Source organism: Pararge aegeria, chromosome 26 (assembly GCF_905163445.1).
Source record: "Pararge aegeria chromosome 26, ilParAegt1.1, whole genome shotgun sequence".
Taxonomy (NCBI): Eukaryota; Metazoa; Arthropoda; class Insecta; order Lepidoptera; family Nymphalidae; genus Pararge; species Pararge aegeria.
Genome location: NC_053205.1, coordinates 6,888,567 through 6,909,975, shown reverse-complemented (window position 1 = coordinate 6,909,975; position 21,409 = coordinate 6,888,567). Strand labels below are relative to the sequence as shown.

Below are 21,409 nucleotides of genomic sequence, written 5' to 3'. Positions count from 1 at the left end.
ATAAGTTTGTCCGCCCAATCGGTACTTCCAGCAGTGTCGGCCGTCTGAAGTCTATTAGTCTGAAGAGTCGAAGAGTTGATCTGTAAAAAGGTTAAATTTCTAATTCGAAAAAAAAATACAACAATATATTAAAAATTTAACCGAGTGGGCTTATGAAAGTATTGTACCCTCTAAGCACGTTTCGCTCCTTAAAAACAATTGTGAATTCAACATCTCCTGGAGTCCTGAGGATGCTCCGGTTTGGGAGCGAACCGTGCGTAGAGGGTGCACCATCGATGATGCATGGTGTGGAGTATAAAGATTATAAAATTAAAAAATTACACCAAACAGATTCTCCTGCTTTTCGCTGAAAATGTCATGGAATTCCGCAAAGTAATGTTATACCCCAACATAATTTCACATTCCCGTCCCGAAAATGAAATCGTGGTTGCAAAGTGTGGTTAAGCTTTTTTGGTAAAAGTAATTCAAGTGTTTTCAAACACTTTCCAGGTTTTAGTATACATTTGTCTATGACATGATGTATTCTAGAATTCTTGTATGTAATCTGTGTGTATTTGTGAAATCGACTCAGATGCGGACGCTTGTCGCTCGCCGCTTGATAAATTTTAATTTTACTGTGTTTCGCTATGATTACAAGAAAAGTGTTCATTTGCGGCCTATGACCCCCATTTAATGTTACTTAAGCTTTAAAATAATATGTGATAGTTATAATTAGTGTAAAAACGAGTGCTAAAACAGAAATGGCAGCGAAAACTTCGGAATGGCGTCCCGGTCCGACTGTATGTCGATGTTGCCTCTCGGAAGGCTGTTACAAGGACATTTCAACTGAATATTTCTGGATGGGCAAGCGGGAAGTGTACTCCGAGATGTTATCAGAGACTTTGGATTTAACTGTGAGTATTTTTCACGGTGTAATATTTAGTTCCTTTACACACTATCGCAATCTGGCGTCCATTTTCTACCAATTTTTTTGGGTGTATAAACCGGCCAAATAGTGTTGGTATGGCTGTTGTATTATCCCAGGAAGAGTTCGGGTGTCTCTTTGTTTTGGTTGTTTTATAAAATCAATACAGCCTTTATGTGTACGAAGCCTGTTTTGTAACTTTTTAATAAAACCTTGATCTTTGGTAAAGCATTATTGCAAAACGTCTACTAGGTACTGATTCAACAATTGATAATACTCGGTATGGTAGACTACTTTTTCGATCGTCACAAGTTCGATTCTCGGCTAGAGCTTTTTTTTTTTTAAATTTTTTCGGAATTTAGATAATTTACCAATTTATGACTTTGGCACCATTAAGGATGTCAGCATATCACATTATTATAATTACTAATACATTATTATATTTAATGATGGAATAATATCTGCATCAATAACAATTATTTTAAATTAGGGATTATATAGAACTGCCATACTAAATTGTAGGGCAATTATTATTTTTATTCACACTGACCCAATAGTAGTGCCCACTTGTGGGAAGCTGCGTTGTGAGAGGTGAGGAGTGGTGAAAGCATTGACGGCAGAAATGTTACACTATATTTGTTAACCCTTACAAGTTCAATGCAAATGTAAAGTGTAAAAACGAAAGTAGCTTAACTTTCGTTTTTACACTCAAATAAATTAAATTTTGAGTACAAAAAAAATGTGAGTGCTACTAGTACATTGTTTTTATGTAGCATATAGTTAAAATCGATCCAGTAGGTCTAGAGCCTATTTGGTACACACAAACGTAATTTTTGTTAAATATTAGTATAGTTAAAGAAGATTTCCTCAAAGTGCAGGTAATAAAAGTATTAAAAAAACAGAAACAGTGCCATCTCTAGTATGAAGTGTCTTATGTCTCTTTATAATTGGACTTGGAACTGCATGTTGTCTACTAGGTAACCGTAGCAGACATTTAAAGGCTGAGTGAAAAATGCATGTCTAAATTGCAGTAATGGCAAACAAGAAGTACTGTGTCTAAATTGGCAAGTGACTTTGACCCTAATAGCTTATATATGAGAGTTCAAATACCTTTGGTTCTAAATATTTTATTGGCATTTTGAAAGTTAAGAGACGTCATAAAATTTGTCCAATGTTAATTATATTACAGGCTTTTGACTTGCCTTTTTTATCAGCCCCACTGATCATCACTTTTTTTTTAATATTATAAAACAAAATCACTTTGTTTGTAGATATTTTATAAGCTATGCAATTGATTTTAATGCTGTTTTCAGCAATATATAGATTGGTTCATGAGGAAGGTTTATATTCAGTTAACATGCATAATATAATGGTAAAGAACAGCATAATAATACAAATATTTGTAATGTGATTTGAACAAACATATTTTTATGTGCTTTGCAAACACAGGCTATACATAACAAGTTTTATTAATAAATATAATAAATAAATTCTATTGTATTTATTCTATTATATGTGTACCTATAATATGAAGTATATATTTATTACTTTATTATTATTTTGTATACATCCTAATCCTTCTTCTTAATTTTATGCCCATAGGTAGGTTGCCTGGTAGAGACCACATTTGACTATCTATCTATTGTATCTCAACAACAAATATTGTGCATCAATTGTGGTTTTCATAGCTTTGTGTATTGTGTACAATAAAGTGTGTTTTGATGTATTCTTGTTCAGAGTTGTAATAATAATCATTCCTCACAGATATCATACTCCAAGTCGGGAGGACCGAACAGCCAGAGTCGTCTAATATGCGAGCCATGCATCGCTAGGCTGCGCGACGCTTCTGACTTCAAGCGCCAAGTCCAAGAGTGCGAGAAGACCTTTGTACAGTGCCTCGACCCTGCCACCGCACTAAATGACCTACAAGGTACGTTCTTTTACAACTTTGCTTTATACAATGTTTTATTGAACAATAAACAAATATTATTATTATTTACTATCATTTATTATTTTTCTTTTTTTTTTTTTAAATTATTAACAATGCTTAAGAATAAATTAAAAAACACTATTAAAAATTTACAAAAAAAAAACTTCCACCCTCCGCTTGCGGGGCTTTTGAATGCCCAAGCAACCGGTGGTCAGGGCTCCAGAGTGAGGAACCTCCTCACAATACGCGCCGTTTCAAGGACTACTGCCTTCTGTATCCGACCCTTGATCCAACAACCAAGCGAAAGCTTCTTGAGATGTTGGTCGAAGCTTTTCGCGAGAAGACCATTGACTGAAACGACGATCGGAACAACAACGGTCGACTCAACACTCCACATGGCGGTAATCTCGTGAGCAAGGTCCAAGTATTTAGATACTTTTTCCTTTTCAGCTTTCACCAGATTATCGTCATGTGGAATAGTTATGTCAACAATTATTGCACGGCGCACTGATCGATCGACTAGCACTATATCAGGTCTATTAGCTGTAATATACCTGTCAGTGATAATCGTTCGATCCCAGTAGAGCAATGCACTGCTATTTTCAAGAACTGACGCCGGGTCGTATCTATAGTAAGGCATCTCAAAATCGATAAGGCCAAACCGAAGAGCAAGTTGTTGATGAACTATCCTGGCTACTTGATTATGTCTGTGCAAGTATTCGCCGTTAGCAAGATGGGAACACCCGGAAACTATATGCCTGAGGGACTCCCCAGGACGATGACACGCTCGACATATGTCTAGAGTGCCATCTTTCATAATGTGTTTCCGGTAGTTTCTCGTCTTGATGACTTCGTCCATAATTGCACAGACAAAACCCTCGGTTTCCCCAAATAGGTCACCGAACTGTAACCAGGATACAGATGCGATTTGATCTACATCTGGTCCCGACAGGGCCTTGTAGAATCTGCCATGCAACTCCTTACTCTTCCATACCGCCACACGATCTGAGTTGCTAAGTACTTTTGGCGCCAGTTCTCTTTGCCAAGGAATAGTGGAGTAAGACCCTTATCTACTGCAACGACATCCTTACACATACCCACATTCATTATTATATTATTATTAAATGAAAACCGAAATAATACTTCACAGCCTTTGTGAAACCCAAAACCTAATAGTTTTTGAGTAAACCTCTGCCATCGTTTTTACTAAAGGAAATCACATCACATGCAAAATTAATGTTAATCGTATCACTTTATCAGGTACGCGTTGCGTACCGTAGGTGCTATGCTCGTGGCGGTCTTTTATCTTCAATAGGGTTGTCATAGTGTAATAATACACTAAGAATGTTTTGAATTTGTTTGTATGGATAGTTTGTAGGGAGTTGAGACGGTTCCCCGCGCCTTGTAACTGCAACTCTGCAATCTGTCTCGAGACATTGGGTCGTTTTTCTGTTGGTTAAGGTATTTCTTTTTGGGTCGATAATGAGGATTGTAACATAATGATAAATTTGCAGTAAGCCTAGAACTGGACAAGGAGGTGAAGGTGGAATTGGTTATGAAGGAGGAGAAGCGTCTGAGCGATGACGACTTTGACGACGCGCCCGATTTCGGCGATGACGACGACTATGATGACCGTGAGTAAAAGTTTTACATTTGGGGTTTTAGCGTTGGAAGTTTTAGCTTATGGGTTTTAGCTTTGAAGTTTTAGTTTTAAGTTTTTTAGCTTTAGGATTTTAGGGGCTTAGCATTAGGATATTGGTTTCTGGATCAATTTTTTTATACTTTACAACAAGTTAGACCAGTCAAGAGTGCAATCTTATCTCGTCACGCAGATTAAGATGGTGGCGGAAGTGGCGTGCATAGAGGGTATGTACAGGGTATGCAGATGATATAAAATGAAGAAATCTCCAGTACGAGTTATAAATACTTAAGGGTAGGCTTTTTATAACTAATACAATGCCTATACATTAGGGTGGCGCAAAAAAAACGACTATTTTTTTTTTTTGAGTCTCGGATGAAAAAATGTTAGTTTTTGATGTTTTAAGAGCCCCCTCCAAAGGACAGCTCAAAAAAAAATTTTTAAGAGGTCACTCCAAATTTTTTTAAATTTCGAAAATCATCGAAAATCGTTTTTTTTTTTTTTTTAATTTTTTTTCTCGTTACGGTATAATTTTATAGACCAAAAAAAAATAAGTTTCTGAAAGTTTCAGTTAAAAATTTTAATTTTGAAAGGTCGCTCATAATTTTTTTTAATTTATTAGTAAATGACTTTAGATTTTTTCGAGTGACCTTTTAATATTAAAATTAAAATTCCGGCCATTTTTTTTCCTTTATTTAGTACAATAATCTATAAAAATACACCACGAGATGAACTAAAAAATCAAGGATAACAAAAAAAACACAATTTTTTTTCTAATTTTATCATTTTATTTAATCAACTACAACATTTTAACAGTATTTTAATGAACTTTGTTATTAATTCTGAAACTAAATTTTAAATTATAACCGATTTTAACTTTATTTAGATCGATATCATATATTATTTATTATTTATTATTTATATATATATAAATAATTACAAACAAAGTTCATTAAAATACTGTTAAAATGTTGTAGTTAGTCTACTATACATAAGTTTTTTATAACTCGTACTGGTGATTTTCTTCATGTTATACCCTGTGCATACCCTATATGCACGCCACTGGGTGGCGGGTAGTTAGTGCGTATGGTAGTTTGGTTAAACCAATACTACTAATATGTTTCTACGCGAAATGATGTAGCATTACTAGACACACATAATTAAAAACATACAGAATCCTCATTCAGCAATTATTGTATGCAGTGAATTGTGTCCAAAAACAGTGAAAACGCTCCGCACACGTCTCATTTTACGCCCGCGGAATGTTGCTAGCTCACAAAGTTTTTGGCATTTTCCCGTAAAAGAGTTACTGTCAACTGCTAAATGGTATGAAGCGACGATGACGATGATGCGGTCTCTGTATATTCTTAATTATGTGGCTATTTTGGACCGTAGCCTAGTATCTTCAACATCAGACCAGAGAATAATTCGAAAATTATAAAATTCAAATTCAAAATTTCTTTATTCATGTAGGCCTGTCACAGGCATTTATGCAGCGTTCATACATATATGTTTACCATAATTGTAAGGGTACGGTGATAACTTTGTTCGCCAACTTAAACCTAAAGCCACAGTACATTTTTTTTGTTATCACCGTCTCACAGTAAATCTTATATCTTTGAACGAGCAATTCTTATCTTAATATATATAAATCTCCTGTCACGATGTTTGTCCGCGATGGACTCCTAAACTACTTAACCGATTTTAAATTAAATTGGCACACCGTGAGCAGTCTGGTCCAACTTAAGAGATAGGATAGCTTAGATCTTTAATTATAGTCGCAATTTTATTTTATTGCAAATTATTTGTCTATAATTAATTGACAGTCACATGTTATATATATATACTACTATACTCATTTAAGGCTTAGCGATACTGAATACTTTAAAAACAAAATCTAACGCAGACGAAGTCGCGGGCAACAGCTAGTATATATATATATAATTGGAATCTCGGAATCGGCTCCAACGATTTTCATGAAATTTAGTATACAGGGGGTTTCGGGGGCGATAAATCGATCTAACTAGGATTCATTTTTAGAAAATGTCATTTTATTTGTGTTTTCCGGTAATAACCGATTTGGTGCAACGAAATTGAATGGGTCAGCAAGTTTATATTAAGCTACGAAGCTAGAGCAATTCACACCCTTTTTTATCGTTTAAGTAATCCTTAATATTATAATAGGATTTTTCTGTAAGCTTACCTTTCATATAAACTTTGAACTTCTTGAGAGACGTCTCAGTAATTTGTTATGAAATAATATACAATTGCCCTTAAATGAATTTGCAATTTTGTGTAGCCTAGTAAACTGCACAACGAGTTTATTTCTGCTTCCAATATTAATATTGTTACAGTCCATTTTCTTTTTAAATTTTGTTATATTTATATGGAGATAAATTAAATTATCAAATATATTCCCAACTTGTCTCCGCTGGCGATCAACCCGTCTGCCCAGCGTGGTGATTATTTGCAAAACCCTTCCGCTGGGAGGGGCATTTAGTCGTTCAGTGTTCTGTTATGAGCTTTTTATGATGTAGCATGTAACTAATGCATAGTTTCCATTCCAGTTGACGACCAGCCATTGACTAAACTAGCGAGTAAAATACCCAAAAAGGAGGAAGTCGATGTGCTCGATTTACTCGACAACGCGAAAATAACTGAGAAGAGGAAATCCTCGTCGAAAATTAAGTCGCAGCCGTCCAAAAAGGCGAAAACCAAGCAGATCGCCAGCTCGAGCAAGGAGAAACCGGAGCCGAAGAAGAAAAAAGGTAGGCATCTAGCCCTTAATATATCTACGTCGGTAAAGGTGTTGCTGTGAATTTTTTTTTAATCCAGAAAACCACCAATCCAGTTTTTAGGTGTGGTTTTTTTGGTGTGATTTCGGGAAAAATTAATATATTTTGTTTTTAATTAAGGGTGGTAGAGCCCTTTATAGATTATTGAAATTAATACACTTTACAGCACTTACGACGCTTATCCAATGTGAGGTTCAGAAACTATTAATTTATATCAGATCTAAAGTGCTTCGTAGTGAAAAAAATGTATATTCACCATGTTCCTGACTTAATTAGGTTATGTACTCGATGAAGTAAAATTTTCATGACTGACAAAAAAATGACAATTTTATCCCAAACAAAAATTTGAATTCTCAGTTATTTATTAATATTTTGGATGAAATTAAAACAATATGTATTTATATATATATATAAAGGTACCCCTAATTATTTTAAATGTTGAATATTTATTGTTTAGGTAACTAAAAATTATAAAAGAGAGTGGCCATTTTTTTGTTATCACCGTCTCAAAAGTAAAAAAATATTGAACAATGTATTTTAATATAATTCACAGCAATACTCTTTGTCGACGATAAATTGTTAGTTTTTCTGCTGTTGGCTTTCTACACACACACACACACGCACATTCACACACACAAAACTTGAAGAAGTTGACTAAGATATTTATTTGCAAAGATCTAAGAACATACAGAAACCGTGTACACGACTAATAATGAAGCATCAAAAACCACTCCACTTTAGAATGGCTTCTCTTACAAACGGATAGTCACTTCCTACCATTTATCAGTTGAAAGTTATTATTTCATGAAATGGAAAAATGAGAAAAAATTTGTGAGCTGGCTGTTTTCACTATTTTTGGACACAATGCACTGCATACAGTAATTGCTGAATTAGGATTCTGTAGGTTCTTAGTTATGTGTTTATTTGAATTTATGATAAATAATAATAATAAAATAGGTTAAACATTATATTCACTAACCTGTGAATAAATAAGAAACAACATTTAAGGGCCTTTACTTCGGGTCTTTAAATAAAATAATTGCTTGTTAAAACAAATTCTTACACAACGTGTAAATGAAAACCGAAACAGTAAAAGGCTATAAAGATACTTTATGACTTATCTGTGAAACCGAAAACGTAATAGTTTTTTAGTAAACCACTGCCATAGTTTTCACAGATACAGCCCTAACATCACATGCAAAATTAAAATCATTTGTCATCTGTCATTTGTCGTCGTGTAGCGTAGGTACTACGCGCGTGTCGGTCTTTTATCTTCAATAGGGTTGTCATAGAAAGTTTTGAATTCGTTTGTATAGAAAAATAAATATGTTTTTTTTTTATTTTCTTGTTTGATGTTTCTTATGATTGGTGATTCCTTATGAAATATACTTACGCACCCTTCAACATTATTTTGTAATTCAGTGACACGTTGTATAATATGACGACGCGTAGAAAAAAATAAAAAACCGGCCGGTAATGGGTTGTTGTGATTAATGGCCGACTAAAATCTAAATTACTAAAAGCCTTGAGTTTTCAAAAATATAGGAAAAGGTAAAAAAAATCAGCAGTGAATATTTTCGTCTTCTCAACCTTAGTTTTCATTGTCACATATCATCAACTTAACGATTTCGCATGACATTAAAAAAACAACAATATCCTAACGATCTTTAAATCCAATCTATTTGCAAACAATAAGAAACTTTTTAAACTGTGGCACAGCACAAAAGCTAACAACACTTTGATGAAATGCATGTTTTGGTATAGTTTTAAGCATGGACACGTCTCAGCGCAAACGTTGTAAGTGTTTTTTTATTATCATTTAAGGAGTATTAAAATATATATATATCACCCCATTAAAAAAAAAAAAATCTTACTAGTGTCTGCTTGGACCTAACATTTTTAAAGTTTTATTCTCTTTCGCAAAGTTTAGGTTAAGTTTAGGATGAACTAATGAAATTTTCGAAAAATTACGTAAAAATAGGTCTTGAGATATTCATGGCTCGATCGTTTTTAACTTAATGGGTAAGACATCTTTTAAGTTTTCGGAGTTATGTGCGCTTTAAACAGTGGAAATAAACATCGGGAGTATGTACAATATGCCTATACTATCTGTAGTGTTTTCAAGGATGTGTGAAGTCCAATCCTGACAGCCACTGTGGTGGACTAGGGCCTGAACAAGGTTCCGGTAGACCGATGGCGTATAGTGAGATGGTATTGATTTTATAATGATGAAGAGGAACGAGTGAATAGTTGTGATGATGAGAAATCATAGAACAAAAAAAGAAGAAATCATCATCAGAATCATCATTGACATTTAAAGACATTGGTTACACCATCTAGGCAACTTTGTCGTGCACAGGGTTTTGGAAAATGATCTGAAATTAAAAAAAGATTTTAACGTTTGATCTTTTTGAATTATGAGAAATTATTGGCAACTTTGTCGTGCACAGGGTTTTGGAATATGATCTGAAATTAAAAGATTTTAACGTTTGATCTTTTTGAATTATGAGAAATTATGTATCAAAAAAGACGACAAATATTATCGATGAACCATCAAAAGACATTGGTACACCATCTTGGCAACTTATCGTGCACAGGGTTTTGGAATATGATCTGAAATTAAAAAAAGATTTTAACGTTTGATCTTTTTGAATTATGAGAAATTAAATATCAAAAAAGGAAGACAAATATTATCGACGTACCATCTAAAGACATTGTTCACTATCCAGGTAAAATTTGTCGTGCACAGAGTTTTGGAATGTGATCTGATACTAAAAAAATATATTAACGTTTGACCTTTTTTAATTATTAGAAATTATAGAACAAAAAAGGAGACAAACATTAACGTTATACCATTTAAAGACATTGTTACTCTATCCAGGTAACTTTGTCGTGCACAGGGTTTTGGAATTTGATCTGAAATTAAAAAAATATCTTTGACCTTTTTAATTATTAAAAATTATAGAACAAAAAAAGGAGACATATATTAACGTTAAACTATCTAAAGACATTGTTACTCTGTCTAGGTAACTTTGTCATGCACAGGGTTTTGGAATATGATCTGAAACTAAAAAAAGATATTAACGTTTGATCTTTTTAAATTATGAGAAATTATATATCAAAAAAGGAAGACAAATATTATCGATGAACCATCAAAAGACATTGGTACACCATCTAGGCAACTTTGTCGTCCATAGGGTTTTGGAATTTGATCTGAAATTAAAATAAGATCTTTGACCTTTTTAATTATTAAAAATGATAGAACATAAAAGAAGACAAATATTATCGATACTACATACATTGGTACACTATATAGGCAACACAGGGTTATGAAATATGATCTAAAATTAAAAAATATATTGACTTTTGATCTTTTTAAATTCGACCCAAGTGAAACTAACTTACTTGTTAATATATTCGTGATACGGAATGATCGGACATAAAAAGAAGGCAGAATCGATGAGCCATCTAAACACACAACACAATGGTATACCATACAGATTAAACTTTTGTACGGGTGGGCGTTACGCATACAACTATCGGATTGAACTGATGGTTCATATATGAACGAGGGTTCAACAGAAACATTGAAAAATCCTTCTCCAATAAAAGATTTTGGAAGTGAAATCGGAAATTGAGATGCAATTGTAAGCTAACATGGGCTTAAAGAATTTGGAGGAATAACTAAACGGTCGCCGGTTGAAATACCAAACAAAAGCGAGTTGTGTTAAAATCAAGAGATGGACCACTGGACGTTAATAGGAGACGACGATTATCATAGATGAATTGATTACAATATATATTGATACAAATAAAAAAAAACAAAAACTAAGTTGGATTAAACTAAGAAATAAAGACGAACAACAAAAAATCTGGATCCTAAATGATGAGATGGAATACGCGGAGGAGTGTATACAAGTGAAAAAGAGATCATTTTCGAAACTGTTAATTGTTCTAATTTACAAGAAGAATGTAAAAGAGTTATTACATTGTGGATTTTTAAGTGCAATAAAGTCGAATCGTTTGTTTTTAGAGTGAATTCTTTCTTATTGTCTCATAGAGAAGTAGAAAAAAAACGCGGTATTTTCTTTATGAATGTCATTTGTATTTGATTACAATAATAAACTAGTGAATGTTTGAAAATGGTTTTTTTTAATTTCCCCATATACCCATTATTAAAAATGTAGGATCAGATCAATTTGTCTAATAAACATTAAAATTACCTCATGTCTACAAGTAAGACATTGTGTATTCGAATAACATTGCTTTACTTTACTTATGTTCTGTGATTTCATAAATTACATTTTGCGAGCTGTGTCTATGCTTTAATTATAAATTTGGTGGACGAATTGAGTTTATCTATTTTGTACATAAGTTTTAATGTTATTTGAAGAAGCGTAAAATAAACCAGTGGATTGTCAAATTTAATCTCTTGAGTAGTTAAATTTGATTTTTCCAATTAAAAAGAAATAATATTCGTCCATAAAATTTTGTAATAATATAATATGTCATATTTCAATTAATTACGAATCGAAATTGTTTCGCCCGATTATTTCAAAGAGAAATTTACTGTATTCACCATTCCACAATTTCGCTTGGTAATTTTCCCTAATAAATAGCGCATAAGTTGGTATCATTAGATTTTGAATTACATCGATAAATATTTTCAGCCAAGATAAATGCATATTTAATACTTTAAAACTATTTATTGCACTGCAATCCGTTTTTTTATATCGCGATTCGTGATATTATTTATAACAAAAAATAGAGTTGTATATTTAAGATCCTCAAGGTCGAATATACACAAACCTACTATTACGGCCATCTTAGATATAGAGTGGCTGTCAAATGTCCTTGGCGTCAAATAAAACATACGGTCCTCTTAAACCTTGCTTTTAAGTACTCGGGGTCAATAGTTAAGGGCGGTATTAAAATCTTTCCTCGTGTCTTGTCCCGGAACTAGCTTCGCGCTGAGTTTTGAAAAAATGGGTCTTTAATCAGGGGAAAGGAGAACGTTGATTTTCTTCTATTTTCAAAGAATTTATATAAAATGATTAATGTAAATCGCCGCAAACACGTTGGAAATATACAAAGAATGTATCCAAAACCAAAAATACACCAAAAATATGGAATGTCTCTGTAGTCGGTATAGCGGTCCTTTTTTTGTTTTAGAGGAGTGGTCCGACCCAGCGCGGGAAAACGCCGGTACGATCATAAAATGTACGACCGCCTACCCCTTCCGGGTGAACGATAAGTGCATAGTCTGCGTCTACTGCCAGGAACTCTACGAGGACCCTGACATGTTCAGGAAGCATATGGATGTGGAACATGAACAGTTCAACGAGAAAGTAGCGTTCTACAACCTCCCCAAACTAGAATTCATAAAAGCAGATCTCACTAATCTGACTTGCAGACTATGCATGCAGCAGTTCGAAACCCTTGAAATTATCGCGGACCACCTGAAAATTATACACGGACAAGCTATAGACTTAAACGCGAGACTCGGTGTCATGCCTTACGTTCTACGCAAAGACGTCTTCAATTGCGTCGTATGCGGAAAGAGTTGCCCATCTCTCTTCCACCTGAATCGCCACACAATAACTCATTTCCTGAGCTACGTATGCCATTTTTGCGGCAAAAGTTACGTTGCGACGACTGGCTTGTTGCGCCACGTTCGTTCCAAACACCAAGAGTACAAAGTCTCCTGTCGGAGATGTGGCAAAGTCTTCCCCAACATGGAAGCCAAAGAGAAGCACAGGAGAACTGAGAAGTCCTGCATGCCGTACTGCTGCTCAAAATGTCCGGAGAGGTTCCACGATTGGAAGATCAGGAAACGCCACATGGAAACGGAGCACGGTCAGACCAAGCGCATAGACCGCTGTGCCGACTGCAATATAACCTTCAGTAAAGGCAGCGCATACTACCAACATTTCAAATTGAAGCACTCGAAGGACTGTGTGGTTTGCAAACATTGCGGCATGAAATTCATTTGTCGTTCCCGATATAAACGTCATTTATCCACGCATGTCAGTTACAGCGCGTAAAAATAATTATACCCCAAGACTGCTTGTCGAGGGTTATAACAAAATAAGCTCATCGTTGAACGCATAATGCGTTTTAGAATATAATTATACAATTCGAGATTCGGTTCGAACAAGATTTGCACATTGCTAATATTTACTAACGTGCTTTACAGTTTATATAAATAGTAAAATTTTATGTAAGTTTGTTTCTTTGAGACGAAACACTTATGGCTAGTAATGATTCTAGCAGCAATAATTTCGTCTGGCTGTGTTAACTAAATATAAAAAAGTAATCAAAAACCATTATTGCGGTCTCTAAACGCCATATTGACTTTTGATAACTGTGTACTTTGTCGCTTGATTACAAATGGATAGGCCTAGTAATAGCATAAAAATAATTTTAAGGTTAGGTTCAAGGTCACATAAAAGATTTAAGTAATTTCTACTTTTTGTTATCTGATGTTGGTTTACTAATAAGAGTAATGTCGTCTGAAATTCTATGAAGCTTCGCTGAAGTCTTTATGTTTAGAATTAATATTTAAAGTAAGTGTTACTAAAATCATGAACACAAATATTATTTTGTCGCTTACACCACAAAATGTATTTTTTCGACCTTTTAAACATAAATGTACGTTTAATTAATTTTATGATTTAAGATAAATAAAGTGGAAATAATATGAGGTAAAAATATAAGCTATATGTCGTTGACGCATTGTGATCGATGGCCATCGTTATCGGCTAGATTAATACTACTCCTGCTAAAATGGAATTCTGGCGCATTATTTACGAACTGAGTGAGTGCTACGGGGAACTTTCGTGACTAAAAACCATTGAAAATAAAATGTATTAAAAAATCACAGATGGCTTTATTTCTTCTAAAAACCGATTATAAACAGCTTCGTCTTTCTTTAATATATTCGCTTCGTATCCGATTCGATAAGACCACCCTGTGCATCATACTATACTAAACCTAATATTTGACAGGCCACCCAGCCCTTAAACAAACTAAGTCATCTGATAAGTTACATATAGTGAATGGAGCTTTATTTCTCTTTGTTCTAGTTGTGGATTGGTTAATCACGGCGCGTCACAACGCTAAGGTAGTTTTGAAATGCACGACAATGTATCCGTTTAGGATACCCAGTAATACCATGGTATGCGTGTACTGCTGCGAGCAAATCGAGGACCCGGCCGATTACCGGCAGCACATGAAGGAGGAGCACAAAACCTTCAACGTGGATACCGCGTTCGCCCACACACCGAATAACTACACGGAGTTCCTGAAAGTGGACTGTAGCGAGCTGGCGTGCAGGATCTGCGACCAGCCGTACGACAACATACCCCTGATCGCTCGACACATTGCCGAGGATCACGGCAAAGACGTGAACCTGGACGTCGAGGTGGGCATGCAGATGTTCAAGCTCGGCCCGGAGAAATGGGTGTGCGCGCTGTGCGGTATCAAACTGCCGAGCATCCGCGAGCTGAGCCGGCACACGAGTTGCCACTACCACAAGTACACTTGCGAGACCTGCGGCAAGTCCTACATCAACAAGGAGAACCTGCAGCGCCATATACAGTACGTGCACAGCGATTACAAGCTCTGCATTAAGTGCAAGAGGAACTTTGTGTCGGTGCAGGAGCGTCGCAAGCACGTCGTCGACTCTCCCAAATGCTGGCCGTTCTGTTGCCCGCAATGCGGACAGAGGTTCCTGACCAGACGGATCAAGAGCGACCACATGAAAGACGCCCACGGCCAGAGCCCGAAGACTCACACTTGCCCGGATTGCGGGAAAGTTTTCGACAAGTGGCACCACTATAGAGCACATTTCATACTGTCTCATACGAACGACACGTTCGCATGCTCCTTTTGTAACCTCAAGTTTGACACCAAACGCAATCTCGCGGAGCATGTGGTCATACACACGAAAGAGAAGTCGTTCCCTTGTACGGTTTGCTCCAAAACGTTCTCGAGGAAGAAGAATCTATCGCAGCACAGTTGGGTGCACAGCGAGTATAAGCGTTTCGAATGCAACCTCTGCAACAGGCAGTTCAACCAGCGAGTCAGCTGGAAGACTCACATGAAACACTACCACCCTGAGTTGGTTAACTTTTGACCTAATGATTCGCGGAAGAGAAAAGATTGTGATACAGCACTAGATTATACTGAATCTTTTGGACGGATTAATAAAGTAAACTTAAGTGTAAAGATAGGAAATTAACGTATCTATAGCTTTTTTGGCTTCCAATCTTGAAAATAATACGTAGGTTTTATTCATTTATAAATAAGTTCTTTCGAATCATCACACTCTTGCCAATTAACTAATTATAACTTATTTTATAGGTTCTATTTGGTGTTCTTCAATTCTCATACTACTACTCATATTTTCTCTAATCTTAGTTTTGATAGTAAGGTACTTTTCATTTTCTTAATAATATTTTATACCTGGTACGGAATTGTATCGTTTTATCGTGGTCTCCTCGTTTGGTAAATACTAGATAGTTTTTATCTTGATATTAGTACGTGTTTTTCTAATATTCACAAAGTAAAACCAGATGATTGCTACAAAAGGAAAGCCATAGAGAAGGAAGATAGCAAGATGAGGGATAATTAACTAATCCAATATAAAACATAAACTGAATCCGTAACAAACACAACTAATCAAAACTCATTTAGTAATAAAAAATAAAAACTATCGCCCCGAAATACGTACGCTGGAAGAGGAATTGCGGAGTAACAATAATTTGGTTTGGAAACGAACAACTGAATGACCCAGGGCATTTCTTTTTGTTCTAGACAAAAGTGATGCGTATTACATGGCGCGGCGCAACGCGGAGTATATCGTGAAATTAACCACAGCGTACCCATTCAGGCTTCCAGAAGATTCCATGGTTTGTGTGTACTGCGGCGAGAGTTACGATGACCCCTTGATGTACAGAAAGCACATGGACGAAGAGCACCAGACGTTCAATGTGCGAATGGCTTTCGTGCACTGTCACGAGGGCTTCATCAAAGTGGACTGTACGGATCTACAGTGTCGGCTGTGCGCCGAACCGTTCGAAACGCTGGACGACGTAGCGCAACATCTGTACCATAAACACGAACAACCGGTCGACCTCTCGTTCGAACTCGGCATGCAACCGTTCAAACTAGGGAAGGACAAGTTAGTCTGCGCTATCTGTAAAGCGAAGTCCCTCTGCCTCAGACAGTTGAGTCGGCACACGCAATCCCACTTCTTAAAATACACGTGCGAGGCTTGCGGTAAATCTTACGCTACGATTACAACCTTGAAACATCACATAGCTTACTCCCACACGGGGCAGGAGAGAATTTGTAGGAAGTGCAAAAAGACTTTTAACTCTTTAACGGAGAAAAGGGATCACTTGAGCGCCTCGAAGAGGTGTTGGTCGCACTTGTGCCACATTTGCGGGGAGAGATTCTTAAGTTGGACAATAAAACAGACCCACTTGTCCGAGGTGCACGGCGCTCCGAAAAGGACATACGTTTGTCCGGAATGCGGCGAAGTATTCCCCGATAGGAAAAAGTATCGCGTACATTTTAAAATTTTGCACACAGACGATAACTTCATTTGCACATGCTGCGGACTCAAATTCGATACGAAACGAAACTTAGAGAACCACAGAGTGATTCATACGAAGGAAAAATTGTTCCCATGTCCGGTGTGCTCGAAATCTTTTCCGAGGAAGAAGAATCTCGTTCAACACATGTGGATACACAGCGAGCTAAAGAGATTTAGTTGTACATTATGCAATAAGCAATTTAATCAGAGGGTCAGCTGGAAAACGCATATGAAGTCTTACCATCCAGATTTGGCAGATTTTCAGGGTATGCAGAATAATAAGGCCAAAATGGTTCTCACTGTTTTGAAGAATGATCAGTAGAAAGAATGTTGATGTTTATAGGATCTGTTGCGCAGTTACTTTATTGGTGTGTCTTATGTCGATAAAGACATTTACAGAACGAAATAACAAGTCTTCCAATAGTTATTAGTTTCATCACAACTTCTATCTTGAATACTTAACTTGAAAATGGCTATGGTACGTGTGCTCCGAATGCGTTATGTTCATGGTATGAAATAAACCAATATAACCATTTATTATCTACTATAAATTAATAAGTCATAATAATTTTAGGAGCACATGGAGCAATATTGAACGGAAGAAATATTTTCTTTAAAATCTGTTATGTTCATATTTGACAGTGAATTGGTACACGCACGATGTGTCTATCTTGACAATAGGTGTCATTCAAATTAGACAGATATTGGTGATTAATTCGGAAATCACTAAGTAATCATTCGAATACCAATTTATTATTGCCGAAATAATTTTAGGTAAATCGCACAAAAGAAAAAAAACTGTGTTAATTTCTACGTACTCATGTTCGGGCGTTTTAATACTATTAACAAACATTACTTTGCTAAAGTCATTCTGTCGCACAGTGTAGGTTAAAACTAATTAATCGATCGCGAAATCGTGAATGATTATCACATTGCGATTATCGCAATACTAAGTGGCCCGAATATTGCGTATTTCAATGGTGGAAATGGTGGTGTCATCCAAGCAGAAAGTTGTGCGTTTATAACCTGTTTTCTTTTTACGACAGTTGAACCCCCAAAATTACTGTAATATGTCCTTGATATCCTATGCTCGGCCACATAACGCCATAGATAAAAGACGAACACAAAAACGTAACCCCTTTCCTGTTCGTCTTATCTAGGTGTGAAAAAAAAGATTTTAATGTACTGAAGAATTTTGCTAACTCTATCCTATCATTGCGACTAGATACGTTCTTAAAAGGCTTGTCAGATTACTAAAAAAAAATCGAAATTGCTCAGTGCGGGCATTACGTCACAATATCGCCGGGGTTCCAACGGGGAATTACCTATATCAGTACCTTAATTATGATCTTCAACTTTGGGTAGAAGATCCTACTGATCTCTACTCAAAGTTATAGAGTTGTAAGTATAACTGAGTTTGATGTAAATGTGTTCTCTTCCCAACTCTACCTCAGCTGGCCGCTTCTCTTGCTTTCCCTTCACCCTAAAGTGCCATTTGCCCCTCCAGCTCATGATTTTGGAAAGTTTCATTAACTCCAGAAAAACTCTAAAAGTAATGTGTGTTAATATATTAGGGGCTTGTATCACTATTTTTTGTTATTGTTCGGCCTTTGAAATTAATGCGTTCCTGACTGGTTCTTATCGTATGCAAGATATAACTTTGATGTGGCGTTGAATTTACGATATTATATCTTACTATTTTTGATTTGAATCATTTTTTTTTTAAATATATCAACTTACACAAAATGTCATAATTTAGCGCTTATTTCAATATTGACTTTAATAATTAATACTTGAGGGCTTCTTTAAGAAATCTCTTTTGAGATAACTTGTCCTTGTTCACTTCTTGTCCTTTTTCATGATAATTTGAAACTTTGCTATTAAATAAGAAACATGGCATGGTTATAATAACATATATAATTTTTAATTATTATCATAAATTAGTATAGGGGGCGTCCATAAATAACGTGAAGTGTTTTTTTGTAATTTTCTGTCCCACCCTCCCCTCCTGGTGAGATGTCGTGAGATTTTATGAAACCCCTTAAACATCTCACGTATTTTACGAATACCCCCATATAATTATTTCAAATAACAATAAATATTAAAATTTTGCGCTAAATTTAATGATTGAATAATTACAAAATTTTATCGTTTAGAATGCATTGTTTCATCGCCCGGACTGTAAATGTATATTTTTATGTTTTAACTCAAATATTATTTTGAATTTTATTGGAAATCATAGACATTAGGTTTGTATTTTGAACTTATGTAAAAACAATCATTGGCAGTTACAATTGTGTTTAGTTTTATTTTTATTGGCTTATTTGCCCGCATAGGGCGAACTGTGTAGGGTTTATACTAAATTTTCTTTATACGACGCATAATGCGAATGGCGATTACGCGTATCCGTCTATTTATCGGTTCTTTAGCACACATCAAAGGAGACAAATACACCGAATATGTGCATAAACTGCCCACACTTGGATCACTCATGAAATCACTTGCAGCGATAACATTCGGTACTTTCATGATTCGCAAAAATCGCACTCATTTGGCATATTGGGCATAACCGTACAAGTGTGGATGCAATGTGGATAGGCAATTTTGTTGTTCGAACATGAAATATTTTTGCGTGGTCGCTTAACGAAATGAGCATAACGCAATGAAGAAACCATCCACCATAAGAAATTCTTAAAATATAAGATAACCTTATGCGTTGTTGCACCGCGTGTGGAGACGTCCTAGGGCCATAGATAATTACTTATACATAGATCACTGACATTGTATAGATAAGATATTAATTTAGATTTCGTTAAATGTTACGATGCTATGAAATTGTTTCCGTTACATAGTTTTTACGATTGTGCAGGATAAAATAGTTATTATTTAGTGATAAAATAAACAATTTTTAATCTATTGGATGATTTTTAATAATATATACCCTCTATTTGTTAAAATACATGCCGTGAAAAAAAACAATGCAATTCACAATAGAAAAAAAGCGACTTTCCGGAATGTTAGTCAGCTTATTCAGCAAATAAAGCTCAGTTGCATACTCGATTACTATTATGTTGCCGAGCTATATACTTAGTTCAACCCACTGGAAGTTCCTACTTTTTCACCAAACTAACATTTAGGTTATTGGGTAGTGAATCCTTCGTGAACACAACATGTTTTTACAAGGAATATATAGGGGCTGCGATCAAGTTTTCAGCCTAGATCGAGCATTGGATGTTAAAAAACTGGCACGTAGACGTATTGCTGAAGAGTTCTTTACCAGAAAACTGACCAAAGGCATTTCTGTCTGTTCTAGACGCGATACGTCCGTTATCCCTCGCCAGACGCAATGCCGAAGTCATGGTGACATATACGACCGCCTACCCCTTCAGATTGCCAGAGACGTCACTTATGTGCGTATACTGCTGCGAGTCTTACGCCGACTCCGCCAAGTTCCGACAGCATATGGTCTCGGAGCACGATACCTTCAAAGTGGAAACAGCTTTCGCCCACTGTCCATACGAAGGGTACCTCAAAACTGACTGCACTGATCTCCGATGTAGAACGTGTGGAGGGAAGTTCACAAAAATCGAGGACGCCGCGAAACATTTGAACGATGCCCACGACAGAAAAATCAATTTCGATTTTCATTTGGGTATTCAGCCGTTCAAATTCGAGGGCGAGAAGCTCTTGTGCGGGATCTGCGACAGGAATTTCCCTTGCCTCCGACAACTCAGTCGGCATATGTCAACACACTATCAGAACTTCACCTGTGCGGAGTGCGGGAAGTCCTACACTACGAACGGATCCCTCCAGCAGCATATGAGGTTCACTCATATACCCGATGAGAGAATTTGCAGAAGGTGCAAGCAGACGTTTAGTTCCTTGGAGGCAAAGCGAGAGCATGCGGAGAACTCGCCCAAATGTTGGCCTTACCAGTGCGTCCAATGCGCGCAAAGGTTCATAAAATGGTCGGCTAAGGAGAAGCATTTGACAACAGTGCACGGCCAAGCGACTCGAACTCACTCGTGCCCGGAGTGCAACCAAGTTTTCACATCGAGGAATTCCTACAGAGTCCATTTTGCTACAATGCACGCGGGAGTGAACTTCGTTTGTTCGTGGTGCGGCAGGAAGTTCGGCACGAAGCGTCACCTAGAGCAGCATACAGTTGTACATACGGGAATAAAACTATTCGACTGTACCGTCTGCTCTAAGTCATTTCCGCGTAAAGCTAATTTGGCGCAACACATGTGGATACACAGCGACTACAAGCGTTTCGAATGCAACATGTGCAATAAACAGTTTAACCAGCGCGTCAGTTACAAATCGCACATGAAGGCACATCATCCCGAAATACAAAACTATTGAAATAAACTTTAATATACTCTAAGTATTGTGTTTTGCAGATTTAATGATCGTATTGTTAGGTATGATTTGCTATCGAATGAAAAGTTCAAACCTGTAAAAATGCCTGTGTAAGCTATATAGATTTGAACAACAAAAGTTATGCTTATGAGTAGATGTATGCACACAAGCAGGAGAA

At 36.1% G+C, this 21,409-nt stretch overlaps 1 protein-coding gene across 1 annotated transcript; it reads left to right on the top strand.

Annotated features, from left to right (window-relative positions):
* Positions 1-567: 567 nt before the first annotated feature.
* Positions 568-21,304, top strand: LOC120635260 (zinc finger protein 808-like). The gene is given in 8 exon segments (XM_039906222.1): positions 568-893; positions 2,669-2,834; positions 4,349-4,468; positions 7,041-7,241; positions 12,441-12,926; positions 14,354-15,393; positions 16,013-16,536; positions 20,211-21,304. Coding segments are annotated over 8 exon segments (3,714 nt in total). The 5' UTR covers positions 568-740; the 3' UTR covers positions 21,235-21,304.
* The last annotated feature ends 105 nt before the right edge of the window (positions 21,305-21,409 follow it).